The sequence below is a fragment of the Hyla sarda genome, chromosome 7, assembly GCF_029499605.1.
Source record: "Hyla sarda isolate aHylSar1 chromosome 7, aHylSar1.hap1, whole genome shotgun sequence".
NCBI classification, from domain to species: Eukaryota; Metazoa; Chordata; class Amphibia; order Anura; family Hylidae; genus Hyla; species Hyla sarda.
In genome coordinates, this window is record NC_079195.1 from 125,855,703 (window position 1) to 125,871,638 (window position 15,936).

The 15,936-nt window shown below is 38.2% G+C and overlaps 1 protein-coding gene across 1 annotated transcript in view; it reads left to right on the forward strand.

Moving 5' to 3' along the window:
• LOC130282440 (collagen alpha-1(XIII) chain-like) overlaps positions 1-12,267 on the forward strand; it is a 191,643-nt gene extending 179,376 nt beyond the window's left edge. Inside the window, exons 34-36 of the mRNA XM_056530694.1 lie at positions 540-626; positions 6,746-6,784; positions 11,923-12,267. Of these exons, the coding sequence (XP_056386669.1) occupies positions 540-626; positions 6,746-6,784; positions 11,923-11,925 (129 nt within the window). The 3' untranslated portion in view covers positions 11,926-12,267. The remainder of the gene's footprint in view (positions 1-539; positions 627-6,745; positions 6,785-11,922) is intronic.
• The last annotated feature ends 3,669 nt before the right edge of the window (positions 12,268-15,936 follow it).

The window sequence follows — 15,936 nt, forward strand, 5'->3', positions numbered from 1 at the left end:
GCCTTGACTTGCATTTATGTACAAGGCTTGGTGCTGGAAGAAGTGGGGGTGGTGCTGGAAGAAATGGGGGAGGAGGTAGGTGTGCATGCTACTTCTCAACAACACCTCTTTCACCTCCTAGAGCACTGAGCATGATATCCTTGTTACCTATCTAGCAGTGATAGTAGTTTGGGGGTGAAGTCAAAATTGGTAATAGATTCTCATTAATGTGTACATAGTAGCTTTTAATTGAGGGTTATGTTTTAGTTATTTTGGTAATTAACACCACATAATATAACACATTTTCATCAAGTATTGACACAATATCAACATTGAATAGCATAGTAAACTGCCAAAAACAGAAAAAATTAATTCCACCTAAATATTACATAATTGTCTACATATAAAACGAATATACAAAACAGAAATGTATAGCTTTCAACATTATATTACATTTAACTTATATGTATTGATCCATACTGTAGTTCTATAAAACAACTTTGCAGTGGATGATCCTACACGTCATTACATCTCTTGTTGAACTTAATTATTATTTGCAGGGGGAAAGGGGGAAGAAAGGCTCTAGGGGGCCTAAAGGGGATAAGGGAGACCAAGGAGCGCCTGGATTAGATGCACCGTGCCCATTGGTATGTTTGACTTTTACAATGTATTTTATTTAGGATTTGAGGATGGGAAGAACGAAGGATGAATTGTAAATGAACTTATATGTTTAATAGATGAAATATTAATTGACATTTCATGCTCTGTAATCTTGATGTTTCCTGTAAAGAATATTCCTTTTAGGTGTCAAGAAGATCATTGCCACAACTACTAAATGTCGGTAATGCTTCTTCCCTTCCTCAATATTGTCATTGCCAAGCGGTATCATATACAGAAGGGGCAAAGCAGCCGGACACAACTGGATTTAATAATTTGTCCATATGTCAGTCTATTACACAAACCTATCGCATTCATGTGTGGTAAAATGTCTCACTATGAATGTCTACATCTGGTAACATTGACAGAAGGTCCCATCTGTTATTACCAAAGGCTGAATTTTAGCTTTTTTCCTTTCTAGCGGGAAAACCCAAATTTAGTTGATTAAATCTCAGTCTGATGTCCTAAAGCTTTGCCTTCATACAAGAATGAAACTATATAACATCTTATGGAATAATAAAAATAGTTTCTACGAACAGGGACAACGAGGTGTAAAAGGAGAAATTGGTGATCCGGGGATACCAGGGCTGGATGGGCTGGATGCCCCTTGCCCATTGGTATGGTTTTAACAACCCTTTTTCCTGCATGCTGTATTACTGTCCTTTGCATGTTTGCATTAATACATATGGCCTCCTTGTCATAGTCTATATATCTTGTTCTAAATTTCATACTTTTGATTCCCAAATAAGAATATTTACTAATACAATAGAAATCCTTCACAAAATAAAACTGTAAGGAAAATTGTAAAATGAGCTTACCCCTTCTCCGACCTTACTTGTCTGAGGCTACACATCCCCTCCGCTTACACTTCACAGATTTATTTTCCATAACTTTTAGTTAATTTCCTCAACGTTCACCTCCAACTGCAGGAGGAAGCAGCTAAAATGTAGTAGAGATCTCTTACTATCTCCAGTATTGTATGCAGAGTACATTCAGTGGGTGGGCAAGAAAGGAAGTCTTTTAGATTAAACTTTATCCAATAGATACAAAGTAGAAAGTGATGTCTTAGATGGAAAGGTGTCATTTTGGCAACTTGTACAGCCCTTGCAGCAGGTTAATCATTACCTGTGATGTTAGACTGTGCAGTACACCTTGGAATACTTCATTTTAGTAATCAGAAAAAATTAAATAATGGACCCGGCTTGTTTTATGACCCTGTTAGTTCCATATTCAGTTATCATGAAAAGTTGTCTGAAGTTTCGTCTTAAAGGAGTTATCTGGGCTTTGTAAATTGACAGCCTACCCTCCAGATGGACCATCAACATTAGATCGGCGGGGGTCATACTCTAGGTACTCTCATTGATCAGCTGTTTGAAGGGTCCTTGGTTCTAATGTAAGTGCTGTAGCCTCTTCAATGTTTACTGCTACTTTTGCTTTCCATCATCTTACTTTAAGTAGAGGCAGTGCAAGGTACTACGTCACTTCATCCTGTTCACTTGAGTGGGAAATTGTGCAGTACCTTGCAACACCGCTAAAAGTACAACTATGAAAAGATACGCAGTAATTGAACATTGCTGTGGCAGTGGCACTTGTACGAGTGCCGCAGCCCCTTTAAACAGCTGATTGTTAGAGGATAGCCAAGGCTAGGCTATCAGTTTTAAAAGCCTAGCTAACCACTTTAAAGTGGTAAAACAGAACATAACTAAACCCGATCATTATACATTTCCTATTACTTTAGCTGTAAAGTTATCATTTCAAAGCATCTGTTTAATTGTCATGTAATTGTCCTAACTTATGCATTAAACATGAAGGAATATTTTAGTATGCAAAGTGAAACAATTATTCCTGTAAACTGTGGTTAATGCAGTGTGATAAACTAAACTGTTAAACAGCCACAGAGTATTAGAAACTAGATTAATAGTTTATAAGGATTCTAACATTTTACGTAGCCTTGACATGTACAAGGATGTACATTCTGCAAGGGCCCAAACAAAAGAGCAGTGCATATTCTGGTAGTCCTGTATATTATGAGACCACAACCTCAGCTCCAAGACATTAAATAAATTGTACTAAGATTTACAGTGATTATGTACATTTTCACTCCCTTGCTTTCCTAATAAGCACTTCCCTGATTCTTTGTTCTGACAAACGTAACAATCTGTATTCTCTTTTTCCCTTAATACCATAATTAAGACATTCAGCATTATGCTTTTTACTATAGCAGCCAGTGTTGTTTAGTAAAAAGTTTTTATTTTATATATATATATATATATATATATATATATATATATATATATTACGTGGAGTGAGAATAGAAAAGCATGCACTCACTCGTCTCAGCTTGCTTGAAGAAATGTATTCATAAACAGCATAAAAATGTACAGCAGGTAGAAGCAGAGGCGTGGCCTCACAGCAACAGACTGTTTCCTGCGCCCCCGAGGAAGTGTGCTTGGGCGCAGGAAACAGTTTCTCGCTGTGAGGCTACTCCTCTGCTTCTACCCACTGTACATTTTTATGCTTTTTATGAATACATTTCTTCAAGCAAGCTGAGGCTGGTGAGTACATCATTTTCTATTCTCACTCCACGTATTGTGTACATGCTATGCAGGATGGCACCCCCTCCATTGTTCCACACGGTGCAGCCGGTGTCTGTGAGTTTAGTGGTTATCTGCATTAGCAGCAGTGCCAGAATCTCTTGTTCCCTTGTGTGAATTGGGCTTTTTTATATAAATCCCTATAGACTTAAACACACAACACACTTTATTAATGGGAACCTTTTACGTCCCCTCTGACCAACAAACTGCATCCAATACCTAAGCGGTCTGCTGAACAGTATTCAGATGCTGTGTGGATGATGTCTAATGCCACACTTAGTAAAAAATAATTTTACAACTGCTTTCGCGTCACATGCTACTTCTCCCTAACTTTTCATGTTGGAGTAGAGGCGGCCATGTCTAGTCACACTGACTACACATTCCACCCTCCACCATGTTTTTACTTAGTGCAGAATAGCAAGGCCCTCATCCACTCAGTGCCAGAACGCTGTTAAATAGTCCTGTTAGGTACTGGGGCAGTTTGTGAGCCACAGCAGACCTGACAAGTTCCCTATTAATAATGAGATATAATAAAGAGATCACAAGAAAAGAAGTAATCCGCAGCACTCACCACTGGTCAAGTGTGATTTATTGGCAAAACCGGGTTACACAAGCAAAGAGAGAGGAAAGCTGTTTCACAGTCCACACGCTGCAGGCCTGTATAGTCACAATGTTTAGTTGAGCAAGCCACCACTACAATGGTGTTTTTTCCATGTACATACTGTAGTTTGTACATTTGAAAGAAGACATATGTCCATCAATTCCAACCAAGGGAAATAATAAGATATAGATGAAGGGAAGGGTATGGGCAACTGTATGACTTTGTTTCCCTCTACTACTCTGCTATTTCATGTTGGTCTGAGTCGGCTACTTGTAGCAATCATGTTGGGACCCTCAATTTTGTCTTCAAGTTACACTAACTGCTCGCTACCCTCATGATGTAATGATGACCCATAGCCAGAAAGAAGAACTTACACTCGACTAGATTATAGAAACATTAAAATGTATTTTCTTGAAATATTAGTGCATGACAATCATATAAAACTCTCCGTAAGTGTTTTTCAACTATGAATGTAAGTTACCTTACTACGACAGAGTTATGAGGTGTATGCATGGTAGAATTTTGTTGTATTCTTGTGCCATAGGGCACATGCAAATGCATTTATCTATCTATGTATACTATGATTTGCAGATGTTATCACTTATGTTTTTGTCTTTGTTACTTTTATTCTCAAATCAAAAACATTGATTTTCATTATTTATGTATTTAGTTATGTATTTATTTATTTGTCTATTTGTTTATTGATTTGTATGAAAACTGGTTTTATTTTTAGATATTGTAACTATTAGTGCATGATTTGCACTGGAATGTGAAATTGCTACCAGATGAGTTCACTGGCACAAACTTATTCATAATATTAAGCTTATAATTTGGCATAAAATTAAACTTTTTGCATGAGCAAAACCAGTTGAAATACTGTACAAATGCTGAAAATGGCATATTAAGCTTGTTGTGCATTAGTAACTTGCACGAAAGTTATGTGACCATTACAAAGTGTGCAGATTAAGGTATATGCTAAAGTGATGTGGTCATAAGACTAAAAACCTTCAAACAAGAACATTTGCCTTTCCATTATGGGAAAGGCAAGGGACAAGCACTGTCCTTTACATTGGGACTACTTTAAAACCTCCATTATTGGGTCTTGAGCTATCTATTGGGCAGTCTTGACCCTTGAGGGAGCTCACACACAGCTTCTTTGGGCATCTTCTTTTTCATTCAGTTTTTAATACAAAGCCAAACGTGAATTTAATGAATTGGAAATATAAAGGAAGGATTTTATTTTTATCATTATTTAATACTTTTATTGTATTGTTATTTCAACATGATCCTATCTATTTGATATGTCTAATTTTATTTAACTGATATGTATTGATTTTATGTTAAAATTCTTAATAACATTTATCTGAAAAAATTAAAATAAAGGAAGGACTTCTCCTTAAAGGGGTACTCCAGGGAAATATATAAAGAAAAACAAAAAAGCCACCTCATTACCTGGATATGTTTCCTATAAATGATCCTGACTGATATGCAAGCTCATAAGGCCCCTGTTGTCTTATCTGTCTGCTTAATATTCTTTGCCAACCTTCCTTCTCACTGCAGCATGATTGTACAACTCCCAGGAGTCATTGCAGCTCTGCTCTCACTACGGGCCAGCTCCCTCTCTAAGAGCGGCCCCCATCCTCGCGATCTGTGAGGAGAGATTTTCAATGTGTGATTGGCTAAGGCTACACACAGACACGTCCCAGCTCTTAGCACTAAAGGAAGCATGAATCATCAGTGCAGGACAGAAACCATCTGGTCTGTCTCTCTCATGAGGGTAGGGGCTGCTTTCAGAGAAGGACTTGGACAGAGACACAGTGGATGGCATGATGATGTCTTTTCCTCACTCCCTATATAGCTTATGAATGATATTTAGACAATTGAATAGGTTGGTGAGATGGAAAGGATGGGTTATGAGTTCAGTTCCCCTGAGTACCCCTTTAATGTTGGCTCCACTTCTGGCTTTGGTTCAAAAACCACAATGGCATTTTTGTCCAAAAAATATTGTGAGTAAAACTCCCCTTGTGAACATCATATTGATGCCCATGTTCAAAGGGCATCTATCTCATGAAAGTGGCAGTTTAAAGAATATTTCTAAGACTCATGATTTTAAAAGTTCTAGGGCTTAAAGTATTTCTTGAATTTGGCATATAAATTTGTCACAGCCCACTAACAGCTGACCAGATCTATTTATCATATATTGTTCATATCACACATAAGAACAGACGTTGTGTGTACTCACAATAGTTCTCAAAAGGGATCTGTCAAAACTTTCTCCCTAAAGTATACATATTAATGTTGAATGACAGATCCCTGATAAAAGTGCAGGGTTACCTTATTTTTTTTTTTATTTAATTCCTGAAATTTCTGTCAAACCTGGCTTGGATATTGGTTTTGAAGACAAGGCAGCTATTATCAAATGTAGGGCCACATCTGGCATGAGGCAAGATGAGTCTCTTACTTCAGCCAGCAGATTACACAGGCCCAGAAGGAATATCCACCACCTCTCCATAGTAAGCAGCCAGGCAAACATTGTTCACTGGAGTACAGGAGCATGCAGTTCAGTGCACAGACTGTGCATACAGCAGCAGGGACTACAGTCTCGATGCCTGGCATTTTGGCTCGCATTGAATGCAATATCAATTTCATGAAGATCGTGTCCCACATATAGCAACTTAAAAAATGTAAAAAATAAAAAAAGTTAACTCCTGGACTTGTAAACTTTCTATAAAGGATAACATTGTGAAAGGCCCTCTTTGAATGGAAAATGCTACAATACAAATGATTATATAGTGGAAAGCGCAAAGGATTCAGTCAGCAAGGCTTTATGATGTGTGGATGATATTTTGATGCATGTTTTCACTTAAGTTAAGGTCAATTACATATATAATGATATCACATCGTTTTTATACAGGGAGAAGATGGTTTACCAGTTCAAGGCTGCTGGAATAAGGTAACATTAGTAAGGCAGTGTATGGACCTTATCTTATCATATATAAGTGTATGTCCACCTTTAAACTCCATTTTACAGTTTAACATAATCTGCATAAAATGTTAAGACACTTTATAATACATATCAATACTTTATGTGAGTCCTTAGTTACAGCCATTGCTGATTGTCACTGGAAATAGTCAATAAACTAATCTTCTGCAGGGCTGGTTGTAGAGTTATTACATCTTAAATATGTAATTACTACTAACTAGGCCACCGGCTTGCTTATGTGTGTAATTGCTGGAGTGAATTGCCCCTAGATCTCTTGGCATCAGCAGCACTATCCCATTGGTAGAAGAAGTTGGGAGTGATTCCATCATGGAACACAGAGGCAAAGTGTTGGACAAGGCCTTTTTTAAAGATAATACAGCATGGAATTAATTTTGTTCAATGCTGAATTACTGAGATTATTAGGCTACATGGTACAGGAATAATGGGATTTTACCCTATTTTGTATATGAGTTTACTGTACAGTGGCATACAAGCCACCAGAGCTAGCACTGACTGTGGCATCACTAGAGTTAGTGTCACCCGGTGCGGTAGAAAACGGTGTGCTGGCAGGGACTCTTCCCATTGGAGCCACAGCGGCTGTGTTTAAATATACAATCTCAAAGTTTTTATGCATGTTGCTTAGTATACTAGACTAAGGTGCTGACTGTGGAAGTCAGAGGGAACCACAGTAGTAGCACTAAAGGTGTACACAATGTTTCTCTGTATGTTGTGTAGTATACTTAGCAACATGTGTAATAATTTGAAGTTTGTAAAAACGCTGCCGCCATGACCGGCAAGCAAGATTTTATGTTGAATATTGTCTACAAATAGCAAGTTTATCTTCTACTTAAACGTTGAAGTGCTTAAATAGCCGGACTCATCTGAACGGTTGCTACGGGTTACTAACCTTATGGTTGCCATTGGTTACCACAATACCAGAATCGGTCTATATGAGCAGGACTTTTTTATGAGGAGATTATTTACCATAGAGGATGGACTAAGACTCTCCCACCCAGATCCCTCTCTATATATATGTTTATGGTGGTCTCTATATTCTTATTTTATATTTTTTTATAATTTTTTACAAGTATATTTTTAAATTTTATATACTGTACTATACATATGCTATAGTTCTTAATAGTTGGTGCTGCGCCTACACAGGGGCCCTGTGAGACGCAGTTGCTGCTATTTACATTTTATCTAATATTCAATTGTCACATTATATATAATCAATAAATTTAAATATTACTTGAAACACAACCTGTCCAGTTGTCTCAAACCCTGAGCCCTAATATATATATTTCTACAAAGACAAACTACAATCTGACACCTTGGGTATAAGTGTCTAATTAGGTAGCCCGAGTTTATTTGGTGGGTAGTCAGACAAGAGCCTCTCCAACTCTTCTATAAGATGCCGGATGGGTTGACACCATCGGGGCATGATTACTTACTGTTTAACGGTGTCATTACTACAATGATGGATGATTTCAGTTATGATGCCAGCAGAATTGTAAATGCAGCTTTGGCCTAAAGTGCAGACTGCTAATGAGGATCAGTGTAAGAAAAAACAGGGATGTTTTTGCAAAGCTCCCATCTTAACCTTTTATGTAAATTATTATATGTATACACAGTAAAGGGGTTCAGAGGTGACCATATGCTTTTCATTGCCTTGTGAGGTGTTGTTTGCACAAAAATGTGTGATGTATGCTGATCACAGTGTCATGTTGCATTTTTTTCAATGTACATATAAATTAAATTCTGACATGATGCTTGTCATTGAGTATTTTGCACAATAATGCATGCAGCATGTATTTAGCTCAAATATGCATGGATAAGTATTGCAATAATTTTTTACGTGCCATGTTAGAAAAAACACTCTGCAAAAATGCACACATAATTTTTTCCATTATTCTATTGTGTTACACTGTCCAGAAACATTTTGGGAACAGCCAGACTTTTGTCACCTAAACTTGATTGTCACAACAACATTAGTTATCTGTGGCCAATCAAAAAATTTGATACACAGGAATAGGTACTATGCACCTTCCATGGAGCACTGAAGAGGCCCATCCCGACATGATATTGTTAACCTATATCATAGGCGTGCGCAGCCTATTGCATTAGGGTGTGCATCCTAAAGCACAAACTCACACTGCGCACATGCTTATATATATATATATATATATATATATATATATATATATATATATATACACACACAAGTATATTGTACGTATTCTGTAAAAAAAAAAAAGGTATGCCGACATACACTGTATGGTATTCTGGCAGTGGGCCCATTTAGTTTGATGGGCCACATGTAGCCAATCAGACTATGTTCAGGCCATTTCCCCCGACATATACCTTCAATGTACTGGGTAAATGCAGAATGAATACAGCCTAATATAACACACACACACACACACACATATACATACAAATACACTCTTGCTTGCATGCACACATCCATAAACAGACCTGCACAATTTGCTCATGATCTCTATGTGAATTGGACTCAGTAAACCTGCCCAGGTCAGGTGCTCTCTGTGAACAATATGTAGTATTATGCAAATTTAAAGCAATAAATCAGAACAATCTGTATTTGAATCTAAACTATCAGTAGGTAACCATTTGCCACTTTAATATGTGACACAGATGGGTCTGACTGAGGTTGAACAAAATAGTGCACCAAACAGATTTGCTAATTTTGGGTCACTTCAAATACCATTGAAAAAAAAAATATCTAAAAAGCAATTGAAAAGTCCCATGAAAACAAAAATGGTACCGATAAAAACTACAAATTACAGTGCAAAAAAGGACCCTCATACATCCCCATATACAGAAAAAGTTATAGGTATCAGAATAGTACAATAGTACAATTTTATATTTTGTATAGTTCCCCCACATTAGGTTGGCAGCATAGTTCCCCCACATTAGGATGGCAGCATAGTTCCCCCACATTAGGTTGCAGTTCCCCCATATTATGTTGGCAGTATAGGTCTCCTCACATTAGGTTGGCAGTATAGTTCCCTCAAATTAGGTTATAGTTCCTCCACATTAGGTTGGCAGTATAGGTCCCCCCACATTAGTTTGGCAGTATAGTTCCCCCAAATTAGGTTGGCAGTATAGGTCCCCCACATTGGGTTGGCAGTATAATTCCACCCACATTAGTTTGGCAGTATAGTTCCCCCACATTAAGTTGTAGTTCCCCCACATTAGGTTGTACTTCAGTGCTCCGAGGAGCGGTGGTCGGAGCACTGAAGATGACGTGCAGGTAACTTACCATGCGAGCGCGTCCTCCTCCTCGATGCTCCGCTCCTCCTTTCCTATGGGTGCACGCACAGGACGTCAGGGACGTCCCTGCATGCGCTACCTCCCGGCAGCCCCTGCATTTTTAAAGTTAACGCAGGGCCGCAGAAAGGTAACCGGGACATCCTTGTGTCCCGAAAAGATCTTTCGGGACACAGGGATGTCCCGAATGTGATGGGGCCCCCTGTGGGCTGCTCAGTGGCAGATCCCTCCCTGGATCCGCCACTGAGCAACCCGCAGGGGGCCCCCTGGGGGATGGGGCACGGAGGTGAGAGAGCCGCAAGTTTGAAGCTTGATTAGGGTGTGCCCAAGCACACCAGGCACACCCCGTGGAGTCCTATATACCTTCTTCTGGAGCCACATCCATGGGAAATCAGCCCAAGAGTTTTAAACCAGGGGCTCAGTATTCAAATGTGAAGATTAATATAGACCCATATTTTATCAAATAGTTAAATCATATCTTTTTGTTTTTCTTAAAAATAAAATGTATGCTCAATTGTGAATATAAGAAAATGATTATGGCAAAAAGGCCCTTAGAAATCAATTGGAACATCATAAGATACTATTTTTCTTCCTATAAAAATCATGTGAACTTTGACTGTTAACCCCACCTAATTCTGGTAATAAGAATAAAATGCTACTAAACTGGTTGAAGTTCTGTAGTTTACAGAAAGAACATAACAATCTGTCTTTGTCTGGTTCCTGTATATTTATCTGGATGTATACAGAAGAAAATTCATATAAAACAGGTGGTGTTTTCTAATATCCACAATTCAGCTCTATTCCTAAAATGCTATTTGAATGAGTCATAAATGTACTTTGTATCCTGTATCGTTTAAAGGGGTACTCCAGTGGAAAACAATTTTTTTTTCCAACTGGTACCAGAAAGTTAAACAGATTAGTAAATTACTTCTATTGAAAAATCTTAATCCTTCCAGTACTTTTCAGCTGCTGTATGCTCCAGAGGAAGTTGAATAGTTCTTGTTTGTCTGACCACAGTGCTCTCTGCTGACACCTTTGTCCATGTCAGGAACTATCCGGAACAGGATAGGTTTGCTATGGGGATGTGCTGCTACTCTGGAGCACACAGACAGAGGTGTCAGCAGAGAGCACTGTGGTCAGATTGAAAAGAACAACTCAACTTCCTCTGTAGTATACAGCAGCTTATAAGTACTTTATTAATAGAAGTAAATTACAAATCTTTTTAACTTTCTGGAGCCAGTTGATATGAATTTTATTTTTCCCACCGGAGTACCCCTTTAACGTGTTTTGATCTCAACATCTGAGCTATGTCACCATACAAGATTTTCACAAGCTTGTCAGTACATCCATTACATTAGACCCAATGAAACTAACAGTTAGTGTTGCGTTCTTGGAGGGATTGCTGAACAACATTTAATGGGTTGTTTTGGATTTGTAAAGGGGGTCTATTTTTTTTAAGATACAGTGCCATTCTTGTGTGTGGGCTATACCTGGTGCTGAGCTGCAACACAGGATACAGATAATAGACAAGAATGGCATTGTTTAAATATAGGTTGCTATACCATACACAGCCTTTGAGGCTGTTTGGGTCTAACCTACAATACTGCAGAGTACCAATGGACCCGTGGCAAAAAATAATAATAATTGGAACTCTTTACAGTTCTTTTCACCAATTGCGTTCAGCTCTAAATAGCTTACTTTGATGATTAATTTAATCTATAACCCCTCACCCATACTTTAGTACTTAATTACTATCTCCTTGAACTCAACAGCAAGTACTAAGATTACAGATTAACCCAAGTTTATGTTTTCTTTTGCAGTGATCGTTCTAACCTGGGATTGTCCTGTGTGTCTGTACATAGAATATTTATTTTTATACAGTGTTCCGTAGAAAAAAACAACATATCAAACTTTATGCATTTTGTACAGAAATACTAAAATAGGTGTTGTCCCTTTTTTTTAAGCATTTGTGTATATTGTTTGTTTTTTGCTTTTCTAATATTTGTGAAGAAATGCTGCTGTATTTGCATGATATTTGTGCACATTTATTAAATAATGCTTTTGTTAAGTTATTATACTTTGGTGCCAAAAGAACATCAGAGAAATGATAAACGCTTTCCTGAGTATGATGGTTAATAAAAAATAAAGTAAATTGATGAATGAAACATTCAACAACCTTTGCTGTTTATCTATTAACAATTAACACTGAATTGTTATTTATCCCATTTTTAAGGAGAGGGATTATTATTTAAAAGATTGTCTCTTTTTATAGTGGTACTTAAAGGGGTACTCCGGTGTAAAACTTTTTTTTTTTTTTAATCAACTGGTACCAGAAAGTTAAACAGATTTGTAAATTACTTCCATTCAAAAATCTTAATCCTTCCAGTACTTATTAGCTGCTGAATACTACAGAGGAACTTCTTTTCTTTTTGGAACACAGTGCTCTCTGCTGACATCATGAGCACAGTGCTCTCTGCTGACATCTCTGTCCATTTTAGGAACTGTCCAGAGCAGCATATGTTTGCTATGGGGATTTTCTCCTACTCTGGACAGTTCTTAAAATGGACAGAGATGTCAGCAGAGAGCACTGTGCTTGTGATGTCATCAAAGAGCTCTGTGTTCCAAAAAGAAAATAATTTCCTCTGTAGTATTCAGCAGCTAATAAGTACTAGAAGGATTAAGATTTTTTAATAGAAGTAATATACAAATCTGTTTAACTTTCAGGCATTAAATGATAAAAAAAAAAAAGTTTTCCACAGGAGTACCCCTTTAAAGTTTGTGAGCCATTCAAAATTTCTATATTTCTGCCAAAATTTGACCTAAACATCAGGTTCTACATCAGATTCTGAGATCCTAAAACGAGATAAAGAGAATTAACACAAACAAGTCGAAAATATTAGATTCTGTTATCTATCTATTTTAAACAAAAATGATCCAATATCACATATCTACAAGTGACAAAAGTATGTGAACCTTTGCCTTTAGTATTTGACATGACCCCCTAGTATAGCAATAACTACATCTATATGTTTTTCCAGTAATTGTTGATTCGTCCTGAACATTGCCATGAAGGAAGTTTAGTCCATTTAGCTTTAAAGGATACTGTAAGCTTGCTCCCCCCCGCACTAACCAGTGGTACTGGCTGGTAGTGCGGGGGACGCTGATCAGTTTGATGCTTACCATGCCTGGATCTGCCGTGCTGTTCGGCCGTAATCTTCTATTTTTGGTATATGCTAATTAGGTGCTAACTTGCACCGGCCAGGTTAACTGGCATTCTGACATCAGCGTTTATGGCCGTAGCACCGCCCAGCTCATCAATATTGCTCCCCTCAATGCAGAGTGGGGAGAAGAGGGAGAGGCAGAGGGGGGGTAGGAATATTGATGAGCTGGGCGGCGCTGCGGCCAGAAACGCTGATGTCAGAGTGCCAGTTAGCCCGGCCGCTGCAAGTTAGCAACTAATTAGCAAAAATAGAAGATTACGGCCGAACAGCACGGCAGATCCGGGCACAGTGAGCATCAAACTGATCAGCTCCCCCAGCACTACCAGCCAGTATTGCTGGTTAGTGTGGGGGGAGCAAGCTGACAGTTTTCCTTTAACTCTGTTATGTTGGTGGATTTCCTACCATGAACTGCTCGCTTTTGGTCCTTCCAAAACATTTGTATTGAAGTAAGCTCAGGACTTTGACTTGGTCATTCTAAAACTTTAACTTGATTCTTCTTTAACCATTCTTTGGTAGAACAACTTGTATACTTGTGGTCGTTGTCTAGTAGCATGACCCTCTTGAGATTCAGCTCACGGATTGATAACCTAACATTTTCCCTTAGAATTTAGAATGGTATAGCCAAGATGCTACAAAACAGGCCCACACAATGATACTGGCACCATTGTGTTTCATTAATGTTAGCTGTTTTTAGCCTGGAATATAGTGTTTTCCTTTCTCCAAACATAACACCTCTCAGTTAAATAAAAAGGCTATTTTGGTCTCATCCATCCACAAACCTTTGTTCCAATAGCCCTTTTGCATCTTGTTCTTTCTTCTTGCAATCCTTCCATGCACACCATTGGTGTTCAGTGCCCTCCTGATGGTGGACATTAGCTAATGCGAGGAAGGCCTTAAGTTGTGCAGAGGTCACCTTGTGTTCCCTTGTGACCTCACAGAATAATATATGGCATAGTCTTTGTTGGTTGACTAGTCCTGGGGATGGTAATAACAGTTCTGAATTTCCTCAATGTGTATACAATCTGACTGGATTGATTGAGTCTGAGCTTTGAACGCTTTAGAGATGGTTTTGTAACCTTCTTCAGTCTACTAAGCATCAACAACTCGTCTGAGGTCTTCAGAAATCTCCTTTGTTTATGCCATAACATTCTTTTACAAACATGTTGTGAAAATGAGTACTAGATCCCTGTTGTCCCGATACAATAGGTTGCCCTCTCACACCTGATTGTCATCCCAGTGATTAAAAATAACTCATTACATATACTTTTGTCACACGCACATATGTGATATTGGATTATTTTTTTGCAGCAAATAAATGTCTATCTACTTTTAGGACTTTTGTGAAAATCTGATGTCGTTTTAGGTCAAATTTATGCAGTAATAGAGACCATTTTGAAGGGTTCACAAATGTATGTTCATGCACCATTGCATATCCTTACTGACGACAAGCACAGTATCATTTGTACAGTAAACATACCATGTAGAATATTATTACCATCTCTCATGGAGACGGCATGGAATGTGCATTACTCTCAGGTTTTGGGAGAACTAAAGTTCTGAATTTCTTTTCTAAATGAAACCTTGCTTGATATTATTGTAATTGTGATTTTTGCTTGTACTGCATGATTATGCCATATATTGCTGTACTCCGTATATCAGTCCATTCATTTGTTCTATTCAGAGCAGCTCTGACAATATCATTACCAGGTATATAAGCCATTGAGGGACTGCAATCCATATTACAATTGTAACTGAGTAAGAGAAGAAATTCTTTTCTTACACAATTCAGTCTTGAAGAAGAGAAAACACTTGTTTACATATCTTTTTAACAATGAAGAAGAAAACCTTGGCTGCCAGGAATGTAAAACCACATGATATAAAAGTAATATATGCACTTTCTTCAGCTTCAACACAATGCCAATTTTATGTATTCAAATTACGTATTCATAATGCATATTCAGTAAAATAATAAGCAGATTTTTACAAACTGTAGAGAAGCTAAAATGTTTAAAGGGGTACTCCCACCCTAGACATCTTATCCCCTATCCAAAGGATAGGGGATAAGATGTCTGATCGCGGGGGTCCCGCTGCTGGGGACCCCCACAATATTTCATGTGGCACCCACCTGTCTGGAAGCGCTGGAGGGTCTGGGTCGTGACCACGGGAGCCTGTGACGTCAGGACTCCGCCCCGTGTGATGTCACACCCCGTCCTCTCAATACAAGTCTATGGGAGGGGGCGTAAGATGTCTAGGGTGGGAGTACCTCTTTAAGTCCACATAAGGTATGAAAACCTTAGAATAAATGGGTTGCAGCTCTGAAGGATGCAGTTCCAAGTTACTTTTTGACTGGTATAGAACATTGTCAGGGCCTCTGTTTTTGCCAAAGCCTTATCATGAAAGTACATTTATTTGATACTTTAAGGGCCAGACGCCATGGTTAATAGCCAAAAAATGAAGATGTTACTATTCAGTAAGTGAGAACTTGGTCTACAAAAGATGAAGATAAGGACTCCTGTCTCCTGTTCTTGATGAATTCTGCAAGTCCAACTGCTGGTGGAAAAAAAGTTTTGATCATAACTGGTTTTGCCAAAGGAGATTAGTTGCCTGAATTGA